This window comes from Diaphorina citri, unplaced genomic scaffold (assembly GCF_000475195.1).
Source record: "Diaphorina citri unplaced genomic scaffold, Diaci psyllid genome assembly version 1.1 scaffold8, whole genome shotgun sequence".
Classification (NCBI taxonomy): Eukaryota; Metazoa; Arthropoda; class Insecta; order Hemiptera; family Psyllidae; genus Diaphorina; species Diaphorina citri.
The window spans coordinates 107,002-127,346 of NW_007377447.1; the positions used below are offsets into that span (position 1 = coordinate 107,002).

The window sequence follows — 20,345 nt, forward strand, 5'->3', positions numbered from 1 at the left end:
ATAAGCTCACAGACCCTAGACTAAGCCAAGTCTAGATCCGCGGTCGTTCTCTTGCTTATTGTTTTATCAACAGTAAAAATAAGTTACCTACCTAAGTAAAATTATATCATTTCTTTCATCAAGTACCTATAATTGTATCAAAAAATTATCCAAGTACATGAGATAAATGAGAACTTATATTGTTATACCTATATTGTTGCAATAACCTAGCTAGTTTTATTAAAAAGTGATATATTTTCGTAGGTTTTATTTGAAATCCGGAGATTCAAGTCGGAAAGATTCGTAGAAGCTTAACCCATCCTTTAGGGCTGTTTGCCCTTCGGAGTGGGTTTTTTGTGTACGAAGTTAAGATGGGAAGGTATTTTGCCTTATGTTCTTGTGCTTCCGTTGAAATTAAGAAGTGCAAAGTATGTTGAAATTAAGAAGTGTATTGTGTTTTATTTTTGTACCTTATTTTAAACCTGTCGTTTTTATTTTCTTGCTTCTGAAAATTTTACGAGTGTCGAACACACTGCCTTAGTCAATGAAGACAACCGTATTGAAAGTTCATCGAATACCTTAGCTAAAGATACTCATATTCCAATCCTTAATGATACAAAGTCGTCCCATGTGCCTCTAGAAATACCTATTCTTAACTACTACCTCAGAAGTAAGTAAGGGAAGATCTTTTCGGTTCAGTTGGAATTGAAAAATTGACTCAAGTGTAGAAAAGAAAATATTGAAGGGGAAAAAAGGAAGTCAAATTATGTATAGACGATATTTTTGAAATGCATGTTTTATTTGAAAAGTTTGTTTATTTGGACTAACTCGTCCCGAAATGAAGGACATACACATAACCTGTGAATTGAACACTCGAGACTCGTGTACAACCAATGAGACTTCTCTAGGTGTTAATGCAATAGATGGTGCTACTCATGTGAACATGGATCATAATTCTCATGAAATAGATAATAAAATGGATACGAGTGAGGACTTCATACAGGAAAGTAAAGAAATTAACACTGGTTCAAGTGATCCTGATGATAAAATGGATACGAGTGAGGACTTGATACAGGAAAGTAAAATTAAAAATGGTTCAAGTGATCCTACGGCTAAATTTGACAAAATGGATACGAGTGAGGACTTCATTCAGGAAAGTAAAGAAATGAACACTGGTTCAAGTGATCCTACGACTGAATTTTACAATACTCAAGTCAATACTCCTAAAGCAGAAGAGAGCGGTAATTTAGAATCAGAGATTATCCATTCTAGGAAGAACTTTAATGAAAGTTAATGATGATAAAATGGATACGAGTGAGGACTTGATACAGGAAAGTAAAATTAAAAATGGTTCAAGTGATCCTACGGCTAAATTTGACAATACTCAAGTCAATACTCCCAAAGCAGAAGAGAGCGGTAGTTTAGAATCAGAGATCGTCCATTCTAGGAAGAACTTTAATGAAAGTAACACACAAAGTGTTCCTCCAGATGATTTTATGGAATGTGAACATAGCATAAACGAATGTCCTGAAGATGTCAGCAAAGAGTCCAATGTACCTTCATCGCAAGATAACACAAATGATATAGGCATAAAGCAGAAGAGAGCGGTAATTTAGAATCAGAGATTATCCATTCTAGGAAGAACTTTAATGAAAGTAACACACAAAGTGTTACTCCTGATGATTTTATGGAGTGTGAACATAGCATAAACGAATGTCCTGAAGATGTCAGCAAAGAGTCCAATGTACCTTCATCACAAGATAACACAAATGATATAGGCAACGATATAACAGAAGTGAGTAAAGGGAATGAACCTTGCACTGTTATTAAAGTAACGGATGGAAGTGGTGAAGTACCTAACAAAGTGAGGCTAAGGGAATGAACCTTGCACTGTTATTAAAGTAACGGATGGAAGTGGTGAAGTACCTAACAAAGTGAGGCTCATAGAAACGCTACCAGTTAAAAATGATTCCTTTTCCAATAATACGAAGCAGGAAACAATGTCTGAATCGACGCTTAGTCAATCAAATGCAACAAAACAAGATACCATCTCCAATCCAGTTTCTGACGCTCTATGTAGTCTATGTGATAAAATAACACAGGAACCAATTGCTGACTGTGAATTGAGTGAATCAGCACCACACACTTCTGTGAATAACTCTAATAAGACAAGGCCATACCCTCCATCACTGTGTGAAGTGTACACTGTCAGACTAACTACATCACATTTTCAAAAATATATTCCAAACTTGCAGAGATGCCTGAACTCTGTCCCAAATTACCCAAAGTGGAGGGGTCTCGGGACACACACACACATTTGTTTACATTTAAATTAGATGGGGTTGAAGAGACCTTGGTTCATAAATTTTCTTATTTAATGAAAAATGTTAAAGGAATCATTCTTGTGGTTTAGGTTTTTAAAAACATTCATTTCTTTTTGTTCAAAATATTAATGTTAAGTTGTTGCTGAGAAATCATAGGTACCATAAATTACGACTCTGTATCATTTTCCATATGAGAAGAACTGAGGCAAATTTGAATCAACATCTTCCAAACAACCAGAGTCTGAAGTAAAACTGATTTTGGACTCCAAATGTGTCGAATCAGCATCTGGTTCCATTGATGATTCAGCAAGCAACAAGTCACCTATGGAACCGGTATCCGTCCCTGAGTCACCCATTGAATCAAAAGCACCGTTAATCAGCCACTCACCTACGGAAAAAGTTTCTGCTGAATCAGTGATTTCGAAACCGATTTCTGAAGTAAAATCGGTTCAGTCAGCAGCTGATCCAGCGATTTCAAAACCGGTTTCTGAAAAATCCGACGTTTCATCGCCCACAACTTCTAGCAAATCTACCGGGTCATCCACTCCTACTAAACCTGCGCCGGCCAAATCTACGGTTCCTCCTGACAATCTCAATCCGGACGAGTGTGACTGGGAGACCCTGTATGACGATGATGGGGAATGTTTGATTCCGGATATTATGAATGAGGTAGGTACCTTTTTGGTACTTGTGCAGAAGGCACGTCTGTGGAATATTGCTACCAAAGGAACTGGCACAAACAAGCAGTGACCAGTATTATTATAAGGTTAGGTTAAACGCAAGAAGGAGTTTTCACAATTAGAGCAGTGATTAGTGTTATAGGGTTAGGTTAAATACAAAAAGGAGCTTTTCTTTTCCACGGACGTGACTTCTGCATAATTACCACGTTTTTTTCCACCAAATATTAGATTTTCAACACTTTCCCCTTTTCATCACTCTTCAAGTAGCTTATTAATTTATCTGTCAGTAGGAGCTTCACGTCTGTGGAATATTGCTACCAAAGGAACTGGCACAAACAAGCAGTGACCAGTATTATTATAAGGTTAGGTTAAACGCAAGAAGGAGTTTTCACAATTAGAGCAGTGATTAGTGTTATAGGGTTAGGTTAAATACAAAAAGGAGCTTTTCTTTTCCACGGACGTGACTTCTGCTCTTCTGCATAATTACCACGTTTTTTTTTCCACCAAATATTAGATTTTCAACACTTTCCCCTTTTCATCACTCTTCAAGTAGCTTATTAATTTATCTGTCAGTAGGAGCTTTTAGGAAATTTTCCAAGAAATCTCTTCAGCCAGGAAAAGTACAAATCAAATAACTCCTAGTGTTTCCAAGATCTTAACTACTTTCAGTTTTAACTTCATTTCTATTCGATCTATTTTACCTAACGAATCAATATTAAAGAATTTAGCGACAGTGTCTTTTTAATTTCCCAACATTAATATATCTCTTCAGCCAGGAAAAGTACAAATCAAATAACTCCTAGTGTTTCCAAGATCTTAACTACTTTCAGTTTCAACTTCATTTCTATTCGATCTATTTTACCTAACGAATCAATATTAAAGAATTTAGCGACAGTGTCTTTTTAATTTCCCAACATTAATAAATATCGCCGCACCTGGAAAGGAAAGGTAATAATGACATTAATAGGGGAACCAAAGGAGGTCAGCCTAGTTAGCTTGGAGGGTAGCGCGTCTGCCTTATAAGCGCTAGGTCGCGCGTTCGATTCGGATTTTATCCCAAAAAAGTAAAAATAAAGTTCGTTATCGGAACGGCTGGCTTTCTTCTATCCTGTCTTCCTTCTCTCTTCGATTTCGGGACAATAAGACCTTAGCAGTTATAGTTCCCTCTGTAAAACCTTAAAAAAAGGTATTTGCAATTCAAACAATAAACTGCCTTACATCTTATATCCCAAAGCCGCATCCCCGAATATTTTGAAGTTTGGATGAAGTCTGTCCCTTTAAACAACCAATTCGTTTCGCGTGCATCACTAGTCTAGTAATTAACGCGAGAACGACTGATAAAATTCCTTTATGATTATTATCGCAAGGCAAAGTTGTCTTGAATTTATCCTCGGCAGCATGACACCAACAATCGGAAATATTCCTCAAGACATCATCATTGTTTTATCGCAAGGCAAAGTTGTCTTGAATTTATCCTCGGCAGCATGACACCAACAATCGGAAATATTCCTCAAGACATCATCATTGTTAATTCGGAATAAGCTCAATTTTGTAGACATGTCATTACTTACCCTTTTGGATACTTCTGGGTATTTTTTCTCACAAACATCCAACATGTATAACAAACACTTAGCTGTAGCTTTATCCTCCACATTGATACCTTTAGACTTGAGTAATTTTAACAGGGCGTCAGACTTGTCCTCGACAATATCGTTGTAAATCTCGTCACAAGGTAGAGGTCCAGTCTTGAACTTTTTCTCCATAGCATGACACCAACAATCTACTGTTTTTCTTACAAACATCCAACATGTTTAACACACACTTAGCTGTAGCTTCATCCTCCAAATTGATACCTTTAGACTTGAGTAATTTGAACAGGGCGTCAGAGTTGTCCTCGACAATATCTTCGTAAATCTCGTCACAAGGTAGAGGTCCAGTCTTGAACTTTTTCTCCATAGCATGACACCAACAATCTACTATTTTCTTCGAAGTTTCGTCATCTTGAATTCGGACTGAAAAGAGTTCTGACCTGTCTGATAGAGCACGGGCCCAGATAAAAATAAAATAAAAAGAATGGGTATCTTAGAATTCTCTAAGGCAACACATATATTTTTTTCGGCAAAAAAGAAAAAATCATGCACATAAGGGTTAACGGAGTTATGATAGGGGTGAAAATGCGTCGAAATATTTCGTGTAATATACCTACACACTGGCGTGCTGTAGCCGGAACTTGGCCTGGGGCACTACCGTGCGCCTAGATAATACCATTTAGGTACCATGTCATCGAGAATTTCTGATAATGTCACTCCAAATTTCGGTCTGTTGCAGAGTCCTTCAAATATGACGTTTATTTTTCTTAAAATATGACTCTAAAAATATGACTTTATGACGTTTATTTTTCGTGAAATATGACTCTTATTTTCGTCAAATATGACGTTTATTTTTCAAAAATACTTACACATAACCCAATATACTAAAAGTAGATTAGCTCTAAGAACTTCAATGAAAAAAAAAGTAAGTATTAAAGGGGTAGGTACAGAAAGTTACAAGGAGGTTATACTTTATTGATTGTTGAAGAACAGTATGAGATTGTGGACAAAGTGACTATCGGCGCTCCTCAAGCAATAAGTATCGTCGCTGCTCAGGCAAAAAAAAAAAAATGTAAGATCGTCCTGCTCAGGTTAAAAAAAAATGCAAGATATTTTTAGGACTTTTTCGTAAATTTTGGCTCAAAATGCCTAAAATATGACGTTTTTTTATGACATTTTAGAAGCGGCAGCACCTCCGACCCCCGTCTCAGCGTAGGCTCCTGCTCCTGGAATAGAAATGGAGTTTGAACTTTGAACTAAAATCGGATTGTTCTGGGAAAATATGATCCTGCTCTTAATAGAGAAATGGAAGTGGACAAATCAGAGATCAAGTTTGGTGGAAGGCGCACGAACGTCAAGAGTTTGTAGCACCGCAAGTTTGAACTAAAATCGGATTGTTCTGGGAAAATAATATGCTCCTGCTCTTAATAGAGAAATGGAAGTGGACAAATCAGAGATCAAGTTTGGTGGAAGGCGCACGAACGTCAAGAGTTTGTAGCACCGCCCGGCCTATATTAACACGAAACATAGTTTCATGCTTTTTCAGCATAATTATTGCGCTCGCGCAGCCGCAAACGAGGAATATAACCTATGAACGGACTGTTCTATGGGAATAATATGGATAAACGAGGAGATAAAAATGCTATCAGATAAAACATCTTGCCCACTACGCCACCGAGATTAGAGATTCCATCTCTTAGGCCAGCCACTCAAATTTAAGAAGAAAAATAATGAAGAAGAATTCCCTAAAAGTACTCTAGTACTTAAAGGGATTTATTCCAAAAGAACATTTTATTCAGGTAGACCTGACAGACCTTTTCAGCCGTACCTGTCAGTTCTACCTGATAGTGTGTGTGCTCATCAGGTCTCAGGTAGACCTGATAGTGAGTGGCTGGCCTTACCCACTACCCACTACGCCACCGAGATTAGAGATTCCATCTCTTAGGCCAGCTACTCACTATCAAGTATTAGGTAGACCTGACAGGCGGACCTTTTCAGCCGTACCTGTCAGGTCTACCTGATAGTGTGTGTGCTCATCAGGTCTCAGGTAGACCTGATAGTGAGTGGCTGGCCTTACCTGGAATAGGTGAGTCTCCCACTCTGCCAGGGATCTTATGATTCGCTCCATTAGTACTGGTGCCCGCTGCTATATCTCCTCTGGCATCAATAGCGACCACTCCGATAGTATCATGGTTGTATTGACCAATGTCCACATTCGAATCCGTGTCTCTATCCAGTCTATGCGCAAAGCTTAGCGGCTTATATGGCCCGCAACTGGTTTTCGGGTCGGGTTTGACGGATGTCCAAAAGTTGGGTTGACACCTATTGTCTCTCCAGGCTCTCCACTTGTGCTTCGAATCCCATTAGTACTCGTGCCCGCTGCTATATCTCCTCTGGCATCAATAGCGACCACTCCGATAGTATCATGGTTGTATTGACCAATGTCCGCATTCGAATCCGTGTCCTTATCCAGTCTATGCGCAAAGCTTAGCGGCTTGTATGGCCCACAACTGGTTTTCGGGTCGGGTTTGACGGATGTCCAAAAGTTGGGTTGACACCTATTGTCTCTCCAGGCTCTCCACTTGTGCTTCGAATCTGGAGTGGTCAACGACTCCTCGGGAAATCCTGGTTAGAAAATGAGGAAAATTTAGGTGGGCTGAGGGGAAAGGTTTGGACTTTATAGAGGAGTTTTCCTTTACTTTCATGAAAGCGGGATATTTTTAGCTAAATCCCCCTTAACCCCGGTGTATGGCCTAGAGACCATTGTCTGGTTAGGGGACGTTGAACAGGGAGTAGACTAGTGTCTAACTATGGGACTCGGACTATAGACAATTAAACAGGGAGGAGAACAGCTAACCCTAACCAGAAGGTTAAGAAACACCTAAACAATTCCCCAACCGGTTACAATTAATAACAAAGCTATGCAACAGTACATTCCTAGGCTAGCTAGTTGACTTTTTTCAAAGGGATTATATTCTATTCTATTCTATTCTAAACAATTCCCCAACCGGTTACAATTAATAACAAAGCTATGCAACAGTACATTCCTAGGCTAGCTAGTTGACTTTTTTCAAAGGGATTTCTTTGACCTAGAGACTATCACCCCGGTGTATGGCAGAAAAAAAAAGTTGTATCCTTTCTTTTTCCTGCCATCACTATTCGGCTACAACTGAAGCCGATGTTGAAACCCAAGCACGGTCACATCACTCAATGGATTCTGTAGGAAATAATCCTATCACCTTAAAAGCAAAGAGAAGAAGACGGGATAGGAGAAAGCCAGCTGTTTTGAGAAGAAATCTTATATGTTGAGGTCCACAAATGGCCTTGTTGCTTAGTGTGTAAATAAATTATCTGTTGAAAATGAAGTAGGCACACCCCAGGTGGGAATTGATTAGGGTTGCCAACTTTTTTTTGGGGATATACGGAACAAACTAGCAAAATGGTGAAAAAATACGGATTTCCCGATTTTTACCCGGAACAAAGGCATGCACCCCCCCCTCCCTCCCTCCCCAAACACAAAAAAACTATTTTGCATCAAATAAAAAAAAAAGAACAAATACCAATGAAGTAATTCGAAATAAAAACATCCTTGTACCTATCCTTGGGTAAAACTGCTTTACCCAAGGATAGGTACTAAATTACAAATAATCCGTTTTTGAATCCGTGTTACTAAAAATCACATGCTAAAAGGCTGAAAAAATACCTACTTGACTCGCGGGTTTTTGTGTTTTTCGTACACAACTACCTATCTTTTTAAACTTTTTTTTTTGTAATTTTTTCTGTTTATTAGTCAGTTCCCGTATTTTCCCTAGATTTGGAAAAAAACCGGAACAAAGGTGTGTTCCGGCGGAACATTTGATCCTGGGTAGTTTTTCTCACAAACATCCAACATGTGTAACAAACACCTAGCTGTAGCTTTATCCTCCACATTGATACCTTTAGACTTGAGTAATTTGGACAGGGCGTCAGAGTTTTCCTCGACAATATCGTTGTAAATCTCGTCACAAGGTAGAGGTCCAGTCTTGAACTTTTTCTCCATAGCATGACACCAACAATCTACTAAGTACTTTTTCTCACAAACATCCAACATGTTTAACACACACTTAGCTGTAGCTTCATTCTCCACATTGATACCTTTAGACTTGAGTAATTTGGACAGGGCGTCAAAGTCGTCCTCGACAATATCGTTGTAAATCTCGTCACAAGGTAGAGGTCCAGTCTTGAACTTTTTCTCCATAGCATGACACCAACAATCTACTATTTTCTTCGAAGTTTCGTCATCTTGAATTCGGACTGAAAAGAGTTCTGACCTGTCTGATAGAGCACGGGCCCAGCTTGTAGACACGATAAACATGAGAACGGCCAAACAGATGAATTGTCCCATCAGGAAAGCCATGTTGTTGGTTGATTAACACGGGCCCAGCTTGTAGACACGATAAACATGAGAACGGCCAAACAGATGAATTGTCCCATCAGGAAAGCCATGTTGTTGGTTGATTAGAAAGAATACCTGGCAATTGAAAAGAACTCTGGTTAAAGACTTTATAGACTTACTCCCTTTATGGATCAAACTAGCTTCGCACTTCTAATAAAAAAGAAACACTAGTGCTCTTACTCCAAAGCGATGCTATTTATACGCCAGAAACGGCTACCTAGGTACTTGACTTTCTTGATAAACCGTTTTATGAGCCATCGGTATCAACTTGAGGACTACTGACAATCTCTCGATCATCAGTTGTCAAATAAATCTTTTGGTACTAAAACCGTGACAATTTCTTTATGGGTCAAGTTTTGTCATATAAAAAGCACTTGAATCAAGTAGAGCACCTCACATATTATAGTCTCCTAATATTGTGATAATACTCACGAAGAAGTACGTTCATAATACCTGTGGTTACACACAGTCGACCCCGTCGATCACACAGTCGACCCCGCGACGTCGACTGACACCTTACACGGCCTCGACAACATAGATTCACCTTGGATACCTTTAAAACTGTGTCTACACACAGTCGACCCCGTCGATCACACAGTCGACCCCGCGACGTCGACTGACACCTTACACGGCCTCGACAACATAGATTCACCTTGTCGATAGACGCGGTTGCCTATGTGAATGTGTGGACACAGCTTAACTTTTCTTCACGTCAATCTACAAGTTTAGTAATTTTCAATCTGAATATTGGTTGATAATGTGGATTCAAAATGCTGGATGAAGTGGTTAATATCTAAATCCAAAAAGTACGAGAAGTCTACAAAGAACTGGATTTGGTATCAATAGTCCGCCATTTTGAAAAGGTCAATAATTCCTGGTCTAGATTACATTACATAGAAATGGGGGTCTTTTCAAAATTCCTGCGTATGGAGTCCAGTATGTGGGGTTAAAGCTGTGTCTACACACAGTCGACCCCTTCGTTCACACAGTCGACCTCGTCGATCGACGTCGACTGACACCTTACACGGCCTCGACAACATAGATTCACCTTGTCGATCGACGCGGTTGCCTATGTGTGGACACAGCTTAACTTTTCTTCACGTCAATCCACAAGTTTAGTAATTTTCAATCTGAATATTGGTTGATAATGTGGATTCAAAATGCTGGATGAAGTGGTTAATATCTAAATCCAAAAAGTACGAGAAGTCTACAAAGAACTGGATTTGGTATCAATAGTTCGCCATTTTAAAAAGGTCAATAATTCCTGGTCTAGATTACATTACATAGAAATGGGGGTCTTTTCAAAATTCCTGCGTATGGAGTCCAGTATGTGGGGTCAATAATCCCTGGTCTAGATTACAATACATTGACATTGAAACGGGGGTCTTTTCTGACGAAATTCAAGTGTGCGGAGTCCAGTAAGACTATCGCAGACCCAATGGCCTAGAAGTCTAGATACAAGTGACGTATTTGACGACCGTTCTCCACTCCCCGCTCTCTTCCTCTCCCACAACATACGGAAACTCCTGCATCCCGTGACACGCTGCAGCATACCGGCCCTCCTTATCCACCCCTATCACCGCGCCCGAGAAGTCCGGATAGAAGTGAGCAATGCGCTGTACTGCGGTGCGCACCGCTGCGGTTACTTCCTCGCCGGAGCGAAGGAGCTCGACGGTGAGAAAGCTGGGGAGGAATCGCATCATGATGTCACCGTCCCCGGTCGCGGCAGCACCTCCGACCCCCGTCTCAGCGTAGGCTCCTGCTCCTGGAATAGAAATGGAGTTTGAACTAAAATCGGATTGTTCTGGGAAAATATGCTCCTGCTCTTAATAGAGAAATGGAAGTGGACAAATCAGAGATCAAGTTTGGTGGAAGGTGCACGAACGTCAAGAGTTTGTAGCACCACCCGGCCTATATTAACACGAAACATAGTTTCATGCTTTTTCAGCATAATTATTGCGCTCGCGCAGCCGCAAACGAGGAATATAACCTACCCAAGTGAGTTCCAGTGAACTACCTGCTAATAAAAACAGGTGTAATTTAGAAAAGTTTCAGAAATGGCACCAATTCCAATGGTGTGCCATCTTGGATTAGTTTAGATTCCAAAAGGGAAAATAGGTAGATCTCATTTATTTTACTGACTGTACCTAATTGTGGTTGATTTCATCAGTACCTATTCTGCTGTACTAAGCAAAAATGCCGTATGTCAAAAAACCCTACTTTTGGGAAATTGAGTTTAAAGATTTCAATCTAAGTATATGGCAAACATTCGTTTTGTGGTTTTTAAGGGGTTTAGGATAAAGGAAAAAAATGTAGGATCAAAATTTAGGATCATAGAAACCATTTGGCACCAAAAACTATAAATCAATTTTTTTGACATACAGCATTTTCGCTTAGCATGGCAGTATTGGATTTGGGGAATATGATCCACATTATCCGTAGCACATAAAAACCATAGCAAGGTGAAACAATTAGTAAAAACCTTGGAACAAAAGCAATCTGTCTGGTCACTTCCTATTTCAAACCACCACTGGTCTTTCTTTCAGGTGGTTCAAGAAAACCTGTGCCATGGTTGCAAGTCAGTCAATTTCCTCCAGTCTAACCATTGCTGGTTCTGTGATAGCCGGTTCTGCGGGAGCTGCACCCAGGCACGGTCACATCACTCACCCATACTGACAGCAAAATGTTTAGCTTGATCCCCCACCAACATGGTATGTTTCGTGTTCTCAAGCACCTTCCTAGCTACGCCTATAGCGTTCTTGACACGTCTTAGCGCCGCCACAGCGCCTATGTTCATACGTGTTCCATCCATTATCATCGCGTCCAGTGTGGTTTCTCCTGTTGGAGTGAAACAGAAAGGTTGTTAAGGTGTGTCCACCTGTCCAAGTCTCCACACAAAGTCGACCGGCTGTCAACATAGATCGATGTCGACTGAACCGTCCACATGCCTCGACAACATAGAACACCTTGTCGATCGACGACTGTTCGACTATGTTTAGACTTACTTTATGATGGGCACCGTCTTTTAGACTTACTTTATCATGTAAACTCGTCGCTGTGCTGAAAGCCCAGAAGAGGTTAGGTAGTAGTTGCGGGAGACACTAAAAGTGCACAGAAAAAAAAAACGGAAGAACACGCGAGGACTAGAAAGTTACGAAAACGAAATATTAACGGATGGACTTTCAACACAGCAACGAGTGTCCATGATTTTCAGAGCCTGGCATGCTCTTGGATGCTTCAAATGTTCGGAGGCTGGCATACAGAGGAGAAAAATTGTGCTCGAGGGGGAGGGGCCCTAAATAAGGCCCTAAGGCCCTGAAAGGGGGCACCCAGTTGATTCACTTACCATGTTCATCCGGACTTCCTCCATAGCCCACGGTTCCATCACACTGTAGCTCCTCACAAGTTCTACAGGCTGCCTCCACTGCATCCAAACTAGACCCACCCTGACCTAACTGAGCAGCGCCTGCCTGCACTGCTTGCTGGAACCCTCCTGACCAGGTTCCTATGATGATGGCGGCCCGGGTGGCGTAAGAGAGAAAGACGATGAATAGGAGTAACAGGATTTGCATTGTGTTGGATTGATGATCTTGCTATGAAATCTGCGAAAATGCGAATAGGTACGAGATCGCAGTCATTAGAAAAGGTATCCTGAAGTAGGTAATGGTGAGATGAAAAAAAAACTCTTCTAATAAAATGGGTAGATACCTATGCTCCAGGCCAGTATCGAACGTAGCGCCTGTTAACACTAAGTCGCGGGTTCCATTTCCGCCCTGGTCGAATATTATCCTTCATGGTTCCCTCACGAAACGACTGGATTTTTCCTCTCTTCGATTTCGGTTAGGTACCTACATAATTGAGGAGCTGGGTGCAAAAAGGGAAACATGGATTTTTTGCCCTTTTTGCGTAAAACGGGTTGAACTGCAGTGATAACTTTTTTTTCGATGAGTTACAGCGTTTTTTGTAAACATACTTTTCAAGGATTTTTGATGATTTTCATTTATTGCCCTTTTTGCACCCAGCTCCTCAATTGTTAAGATCCCTACCAAACAACCAAACTAAGGAGTTAGGTAAGTAGGTACTCTCGTGTTTTTCACCTTTCCGACTTACCTTATCTCATATGATTAACACCATCTGAAATAAATTTATTATCACTTAAACACTGCCAATATCTACGTACCTTCTTTCAGAGTCTGAATCACCATCACGGGTTACACCTTCTGCTAAGTGACAAGGTTGATTTGTTAACAGGTAGGAACCTGGTTAGAGTGGCTAGGTAGTTATCTACCTACCTAACTAACGAACCATGTTAAATGCTGATGGTACAATGATTTTTTCTTAGCAAGTAGGTAGATAGATAGAGATACCTACGTATTAGGTAGCTGACAACAGTTAACGGAGTAATGTTAAATCACTGTGATCAAGTTTCAAACCCCGTGAAACTTCGAGCAGAACGCAATATGCATCACTCTTTTTAGTGAAAAATGTTCATGTTGGCAGCACTACAAGCTCAATGTAAACAAACGTTGACCGCGATTTTTCAAAATTCGCATCCCCGATTTTGCATTTTTTCCGTGTCTGTTGCAGTTGCGCTTTCATTGATAAGTTATCTGATAACACGTCTGTACTTTGCAGTGTCTACATTCGCCGAAAATCCATCAGGTTTCCAGTAATTTTCCATTCAAAACAATGCAGCTGTAGGTGAAGTGAAGTTTGGTTCAAATCACGCTCAAAATGGTGAAGCGACTTTGTCCCTTTGACGATTTTCAACCACAGATGAAAATTCATGTGGGAGAACTTGAGAGATCTACACAGGATGATCTAACAAAAGTCTACGGTAAGTTGTACTTACCTTTATTCAAATCCTTCGTAAGTTCTATAATAACTTTTGAATAGAAACAAGAAAGTCAATCTAAATTTTCTTTCACAAAAAATGCTGACAGTGTTTTATTATTTTATGTTGATTCAGACAAAGCCAAACAAACTCAAAGCCATGTTTAGTTGTGGACACATGGCTGCCACCTTGATAATTTATCCAGCTTGAAAAATAATATAATATGGTCTTAGAATAGAATAGAATAGAATAGAATAGAATATACCTTGTTTATACTACCAGCATAGGACTGAAAAGTCCCTTTACTCTCGCAGTCTAAACAAGGTCTTATATATTTGATTGGTAATAACATTACATTTTATGGAACAATAACTGCCTCAACAACATAGTTTCCCCTCGTCGATCGACGGGCGGTCGACTGTTTCGGACACACTTTAGGATCGATGTCATTGAGAAAAAAGAGAGATAATACTTCTTGTTTACACATATTAGGGGGACGAAAGAATTAAAAAGTAAAAAGCTGAGTGGATATTTAGTTTTCAATAATGGGACTAGACTGGTCTCGACTTGTGCAGGCTTGACAACAGGACTGATGGTAATACTTGAACTTGCACAGTCTTGCTTGAACGACGAGATGACAGTTTTTGAACTGATCCGTACAGTCAGGGGAGTTTGCCACCTTGATAATTTATCCAGCTTGAAAAATAATATAATATGGTCTTAGGTATTAGTTATGTTCTTAGGTAGTTAGTTGATGAAATTATTCTTCAAACTACTTAGGGTAGGTAGGTACCTACTTATCAATTTCCAACATATTTTCCAGATAGGGATGGGATATTCGACTCTTTTTGAATATTCGAATACCACAACTCGATTCTTTTCAAATATTTGACTCAAAGAATTGACTCTAAAAGAATTGCGATTCTTTTGTAGTGAGAGAGAGACAGCACACAGGATCACTCTCGCTGCTTTTCGTAACCAATGAGATTGCAGCATAGCTGATTCTTTTTCCCCCCACCACACGCTTTCCTCGACTCTTAAAGAATCGCGATTCTTTGAATTTAAGAATCGCGATTCACGATTCTTTTGAAATATTCAACTCTTTGAATTGATTCACCCAATATTTACCCATCCCTATTTCCAGAGAGGACCAGAAGTCTTCTGTTTGGAGCCTCAACTCAACATTTACAAGATACATCAAATCAAACCAAAGTTACTAGTCAAACTCAACCCCAGGTATGAAATTTTGTCATTAAGTCCTCTCCATCCATTATCATCGCGTCCAGTGTGGTTTCTCCTGTTGCAGTGAAACAGAAAGGTTGTTAAAGTGTGTCCACACATAGTCGACCGGCTGTCAACATAGATTGATGTCGACTGAACCGTTCACACTGCCTCGACAACATAGATCACCTCGTCGATCGACGGCTGGTCGACTATGTTTAGACTTACTACTTTATCATGTACACTCGTCGCTGTGCTGAAAGCCCAGAAGAGGTTAGCTAGTAGCTGCGGGAGACACTAAAAGTGCACAGAAAAAAGACGGAAGAACACGCGAGGACTAGAAAGTTACGAAAATGAAATATTAACAGATGGACTTTCAACACAGCAACGAGTGTCCATTGAAGTAGCCGTATGGTGGGTCGTGTCAGTGGGAAGGATATGAAGATTGAGTGAAGTGAAACGATCCCGAAATAGAGCGCTAGCGGAATGGAGCCTGGCATACAGTAAAGGAGAAAAATTGTGCTCGAGCGGGAAGGGCCCTAAATAAGGCCCTAAGGCCCTGAAAGGGGGCACCCAGTTGATTCACTTACCATGTTCATCCGGACTTCCTCCATAGCCCACGGTTCCATCACACTGTAGCTCCTCACAAGTTCTACAGGCTGCCTCCACTGCATCCAAACTAGACCCACCCTGACCTAACTGAGCAGCGCCTGCCTGCACTGCTTGCTGGAACCCTCGCAGGCTGCCTCCACTGCATCCAAACTAGACCCACCCTGACCTAACTGAGCAGCGCCTGCCTGCACTGCTTGCTGGAACCCTCCTGACCAGGTTCCTATGATGATGGCGGCCCGGGTGGCGTAAGAGAGAAAGACGATGAATAGGAGTAACAGGATTTGCATTGTGTTGGATTGATGATCTTGCTATGAAATCTGCGAAAATGCGAATAGGTACGAGATCGCAGTCATTAGAAAAGGTATCCTGAAGTAGGTAATGGTGAGAAGAAAAAAAACTCTTCTAATAAAATGGGTAGATGATATGCTCCAGCCCAGTATCGAAGGTAGCGCCTGTTAACACTAGGTCGCGGGTTCCATTTCCGCCCTGGTCGAATATTATCCTTCATGGTTCCCTCACGAAACGACTGGATTTTTCCTCTCTTCGATTTCGGTGAAAAAAAAACTCTTCTAATAAAATGGGTAGATACCTATGCTCCAGGCCAGTATCGAACGTAGCGCCTGTTAACACTAAGTCGCGGGTTCCATTTCCGCCCTGGTCGAATATTATCCTTCATGGTTCCCTCACGAAACGACTGGATTTTTCCTCTCTTCGATTTCGGTTAGGTACCTACATAATTGAGGAGCTGGGTGCAAAAAGGGAAACATGGATTTTTTGCCCTTTTTGAATAAAATGGGTAGATATGCTCCAGCCCAGTATCGAAGGTAGCGCCTGTTAACACTAGGTCGCGGGTTCCATTTCCGCCCGGGTGGAATAGTATCCTTCATGGTTCCCTCTCGAAACGACTGAATTTTTCCTCTCTTCGATTTCGGTTAGGTACCTACATAATTGAGGAGCTGGGTGCAAAAAGGGAAACATGGATTTTTTGCCCTTTTTGCGTAAAACGGGTTGAACTGCAGTGATAACTTTTTTTTCGATGAGTTACAGCGTTTTTTGTAAACATAGGTACTTTTCAAGGATTTTTGATGATTTTCATTTATTGCCCTTTTTGCACCCAGCTCCTCAATTGTTAAGATCCCTACCAAACTAAGGAGTTAGGTAAGTAGGTACTCTCGTGTTTTTCACCTTTCCGACTTACCTTATCTCATATGATTAACACCATCTGAAATAAATTTATTATCACTTAAACACTGCCAATATCTACGTACCTTCTTTCAGAGTCTGAATCACCATCACGGGTTACACCTTCTGCTAAGTGACAAGGTTGATTTGTTAACAGGTAGGAACCTGGTTGGCCGTGGTTATGAACAGGGCCATCGTAGGACATCGTCGGACTTTTTGCGTGTAAAGTTGGCGGGAAATTCGAATTTTTGATTTTTTTTCCGCAACTTGTATAATCTGAATTCATTTTTTTACTTTTTTTATCTTTAGTTTGCACGTTTATATTATACTTTTCATTTATATTAGCTATTAAAAACAAGCAAATTACAAAGCAAACAAAAATAAGGTAGTTATCTACCTACCTAACTAACGAACCATGTTAAATGCTGATGGTACAATGATTTTTTCTTAGCAAGTAGGTAGATAGATAGAGATACCTACGTATTAGGTAGCTGACAACAGTTAACGGAGTAATGTTAAATCACTGTGATCAAGTTTCAAACCCCGTGAAACTTCGAGCAGAACGCAATATGCATCACTCTTTTTAGTACCATCACGGGTTACACCTTCTGCTAAGTGACAAGGTTGATTTGTTAACAGGTAGGAACCTGGTTAGAGTGGCTAGGTAGTTATCTACCTACCTAACTAACGAACCATGTTAAATGTTGATGGTACAATGATTTTTTCTTAGCAAGTAGGTAGATAGATAGAGATACCTACGTATTAGGTAGCTGACAACAGTTAACGGAGTAATGTTAAATCACTGTGATCAAGTTTCAAACCCCGTGAAACTTCGAGCAGAACGCAATATGCATCACTCTTTTTAGTGAAAAATGTTCATGTTGGCAGCACTACAAGCTCAATGTAAACAAACGTTGACCGCGAATTTTCAAAATTCGCATCCCCGATTTTGCATTTTTTCCGTGTCTGTTGCAGTTGCGCTTTCATTGATAAGTTATCTGATAACACGTCTGTACTTTGCAGTGTCTACATTCGCCGAAAATCCATCAGGTTTCCAGTAATTTTCCATTCAAAACAATGCAGCTGTAGGTGAAGTGAAGTTTGGTTCAGTTCAGATCACGCTCAAAATGGTGAAGCGACTTTGTCCCTTTGACGATTTTCAACCACAGATGAAAATTCATGTGGGAGAACTTGAGAGATCTACACAGGATGATCTAACTAAAGTCTACGGTAAGTTGTACTTACCTCTATTCAAATCCTTGGTAAGTTCTATAATAACTTTTGAATAGAAACAAGAATTTTGGTTCAGATCACGCTCAAAATGGTGAAGCGACTTTGTCCCTTTGATGATTTTCAACCACAGATGAAAATTCATGTGGGAGAACTTGAGAGATCAACACAGGATGATCTAACTAAAGTCTACGGTAAGTTGTACTTACCTTTATTCAAATCCTTGGTAAGTTCTATAATAACTTTTGAATAGAAACAAGAAAGTCAATCTAAATTTTCTTTCACAAAAAATGCTGACAGCCGTCCATCGATGTCGACTGAACCGTCCACTCTGCCTCAACAACATAGTTTCCCCTCGTCGATCGACGGGCGGTCGACTGTTTCGGACACACTTTAGGATCGATGTCATTGAGAAAAAAGAGAGATAATACTTCTTGTTTACACTGCCACCTTGATAATTTATCCAGCTTGAAAAATAATATAATATGGTCTTAGGTAGTAGTTATGTTCTTAGGTAGTTAGCTAGTTAGTTGATGAAATTATTCTTCAAACTACTTAGGGTAGGTAGGTACCTACTTATCAATTTCCAACATATTTTCCAGAGAGGACCAATGCTGACAGTGTTTTATTATTTTATGTTGATTCAGACAAAGCCAAACAAACTCAAAGCCATGTTCAGTTGTGGACACATGGTTGCCACCTTGATAATTTATCCAGCTTGAAAAATAATATAATATGGTCTTAGGTAGTAGTTATGTTCTTAGATTGTTAGTTGATGAAATTATTCTTCAAACTACTTAGGGTAGGTAGGTACCTACTTATCAATTTCCAACATATTTTCCAGATTTTTGATCAGAAAATTTTGCTCTATTTAATGAAAAATTTTAAGCACAAACTTGTGGAAAAAAAAGTTGAGGAAAAAATTTAGCAAAGGTAGGTACTCAAGCAACACTTAGGTAGTAGTTATGTTCTTAGTCTTAGGTAGTAGTTATGTTCTTAGGTAGTTAGCTAGTTAGGTGATGAAATTATTCTTCAAACTACTTAGGGTAGGTAGGTACCTACTTATCAATTTCCAACATATTTTCCAGAGAGGACCAAAAGTCTTCTGTTTGGAGCTTCAACTCAACATTTACAAGATACATCAAATCAAACCAAAGTTACTAGTCAAACTCAACCCCAGGTATGAAAATTTGTCATATAGTCCAATTTGACAACAGCGCCTTGTTCCAAGTGAGTTCCAGTGAACTACCTGCTAATAAAAACAGGTGTACCTAATTTAGAAAAGTTTCAGAAATGGCACCAATTCCAATGGTGTGCCATCTTGGATTAGTTTAGGTTCCAAAAGGGAAAATAGATCTCATTTATTTTACTGACTGTACCTAATTGTGGTTGATTTCATCAGTACCTATTCTGCTGTGCTAAGCAAAAATGCCATATGTCAAAAAACCCTACTTTTGGGAAATTGAGTTTAAAGATTTCAATCTAAGTATATGGCAAACATTTGTTTTTGGCATAGGTACAGCAAAACATTAAGTCCTATTTGACAAGGGCTATATTTCCGGTTCTGTTTCCTAAAAGGAAAATAGATCTCATTTATTTTACTGACTGTACCTAATTGTGGTTTATTTCATCAGTACCTATTCTGCTGTGCTAGGCAAAAATGCCGTATGTCAAAAAACCCTACTTTTGGGAAATTGAGTTTAAAGATTTCAATCTACCTTATGGCAAACATACGTTTTTGATATACAGCAAAATGTTTTAGTTGTTTTTAAGAGGTTTAGGATAAAGAAAAAAAATAGGATCATAGGAACCATTTGGCACCAAAAATCAATTTTTTTGACATAGGTATGGTGTTTTTGCTTAGCACGGCAGTATTGGACTTGGGGAATACGATCCATATTATCCATAGCACATAAAAAACCATAGCAAGGTGAAACAATTAGTAAATAAAAACCTTGAAACAAAAGCAATCTGTCCCGTCACTTCCTATTTCAAACCACCACTGGTCTTTCTTTCAGGTGGTTCAAGAAAACCTGTGCCATGGTTGCAAGTCAGTCAATTTCCTCCAGTCTAACCAGTGCTGGTTCTGTGATAGCCGGTTCTGTGGGAGCTGCGTAGCTCCTTGCTGCCTGTGTTTCCAAGTGTTCTGCCGAGACTGTTCTACCATCAGGTAAATATTCACTTGGAGAAAAAATAATACAAGCACACTGTTAAAAAAGGGGGGGTTTGACAGAGGTTCCCTCTGTATCTGCTAAGGTC

General features: G+C 39.8%; 3 protein-coding genes and 1 long non-coding RNA gene across 5 annotated transcripts; 3 read left to right on the top strand and 1 right to left on the bottom strand.

The window, feature by feature from the left end:
* Nucleotides 1-811: 811 nt before the first annotated feature.
* Nucleotides 812-3,779, top strand: LOC113465613 (zinc metalloprotease ZmpB-like). The gene is made up of 6 exons (XM_026820272.1): nt 812-951; nt 1,018-1,097; nt 1,354-1,566; nt 1,758-1,843; nt 2,544-2,972; nt 3,756-3,779. The coding sequence occupies exons 1-6, from the start codon at nt 818-820 to the stop codon at nt 3,777-3,779; spliced, it is 966 nt and encodes a 321-aa protein (XP_026676073.1). The 5' UTR covers nt 812-817.
* A 1,960-nt stretch (nt 3,780-5,739) lies between these two features.
* Nucleotides 5,740-18,386, bottom strand: LOC103504953 (N(4)-(Beta-N-acetylglucosaminyl)-L-asparaginase-like). The gene is given in 7 exon segments (XM_026820278.1): nt 5,740-5,798; nt 6,650-6,928; nt 6,931-7,197; nt 11,675-11,845; nt 15,653-15,757; nt 15,841-15,991; nt 18,296-18,386. Coding segments are annotated over 6 exon segments (1,002 nt in total). The 5' UTR covers nt 15,962-15,991; nt 18,296-18,386.
* Nucleotides 9,562-10,510, top strand: LOC113465672. The gene is made up of 2 exons (XR_003390299.1): nt 9,562-9,952; nt 10,261-10,510. It is a non-coding gene; the product is annotated as an uncharacterized LOC113465672 (long non-coding RNA).
* On the top strand, nt 13,568-20,285 carry LOC103504973. Of its 2 annotated transcripts, XM_026820373.1 has the most exons (4): nt 13,568-13,718; nt 18,155-18,280; nt 19,175-19,266; nt 20,105-20,285. In XM_026820373.1, the coding sequence occupies exons 2-4, from the start codon at nt 18,178-18,180 to the stop codon at nt 20,258-20,260; spliced, it is 351 nt and encodes a 116-aa protein (XP_026676174.1). In that variant the 5' UTR covers nt 13,568-13,718; nt 18,155-18,177; the 3' UTR covers nt 20,261-20,285. The 2 variants fall into 2 exon arrangements, with proteins under 2 accessions (XP_026676174.1, XP_026676179.1); XM_026820378.1 differs by lacking the exons at nt 13,568-13,718; nt 18,155-18,280 and adding an exon at nt 17,801-18,086.
* The last annotated feature ends 60 nt before the right edge of the window (nt 20,286-20,345 follow it).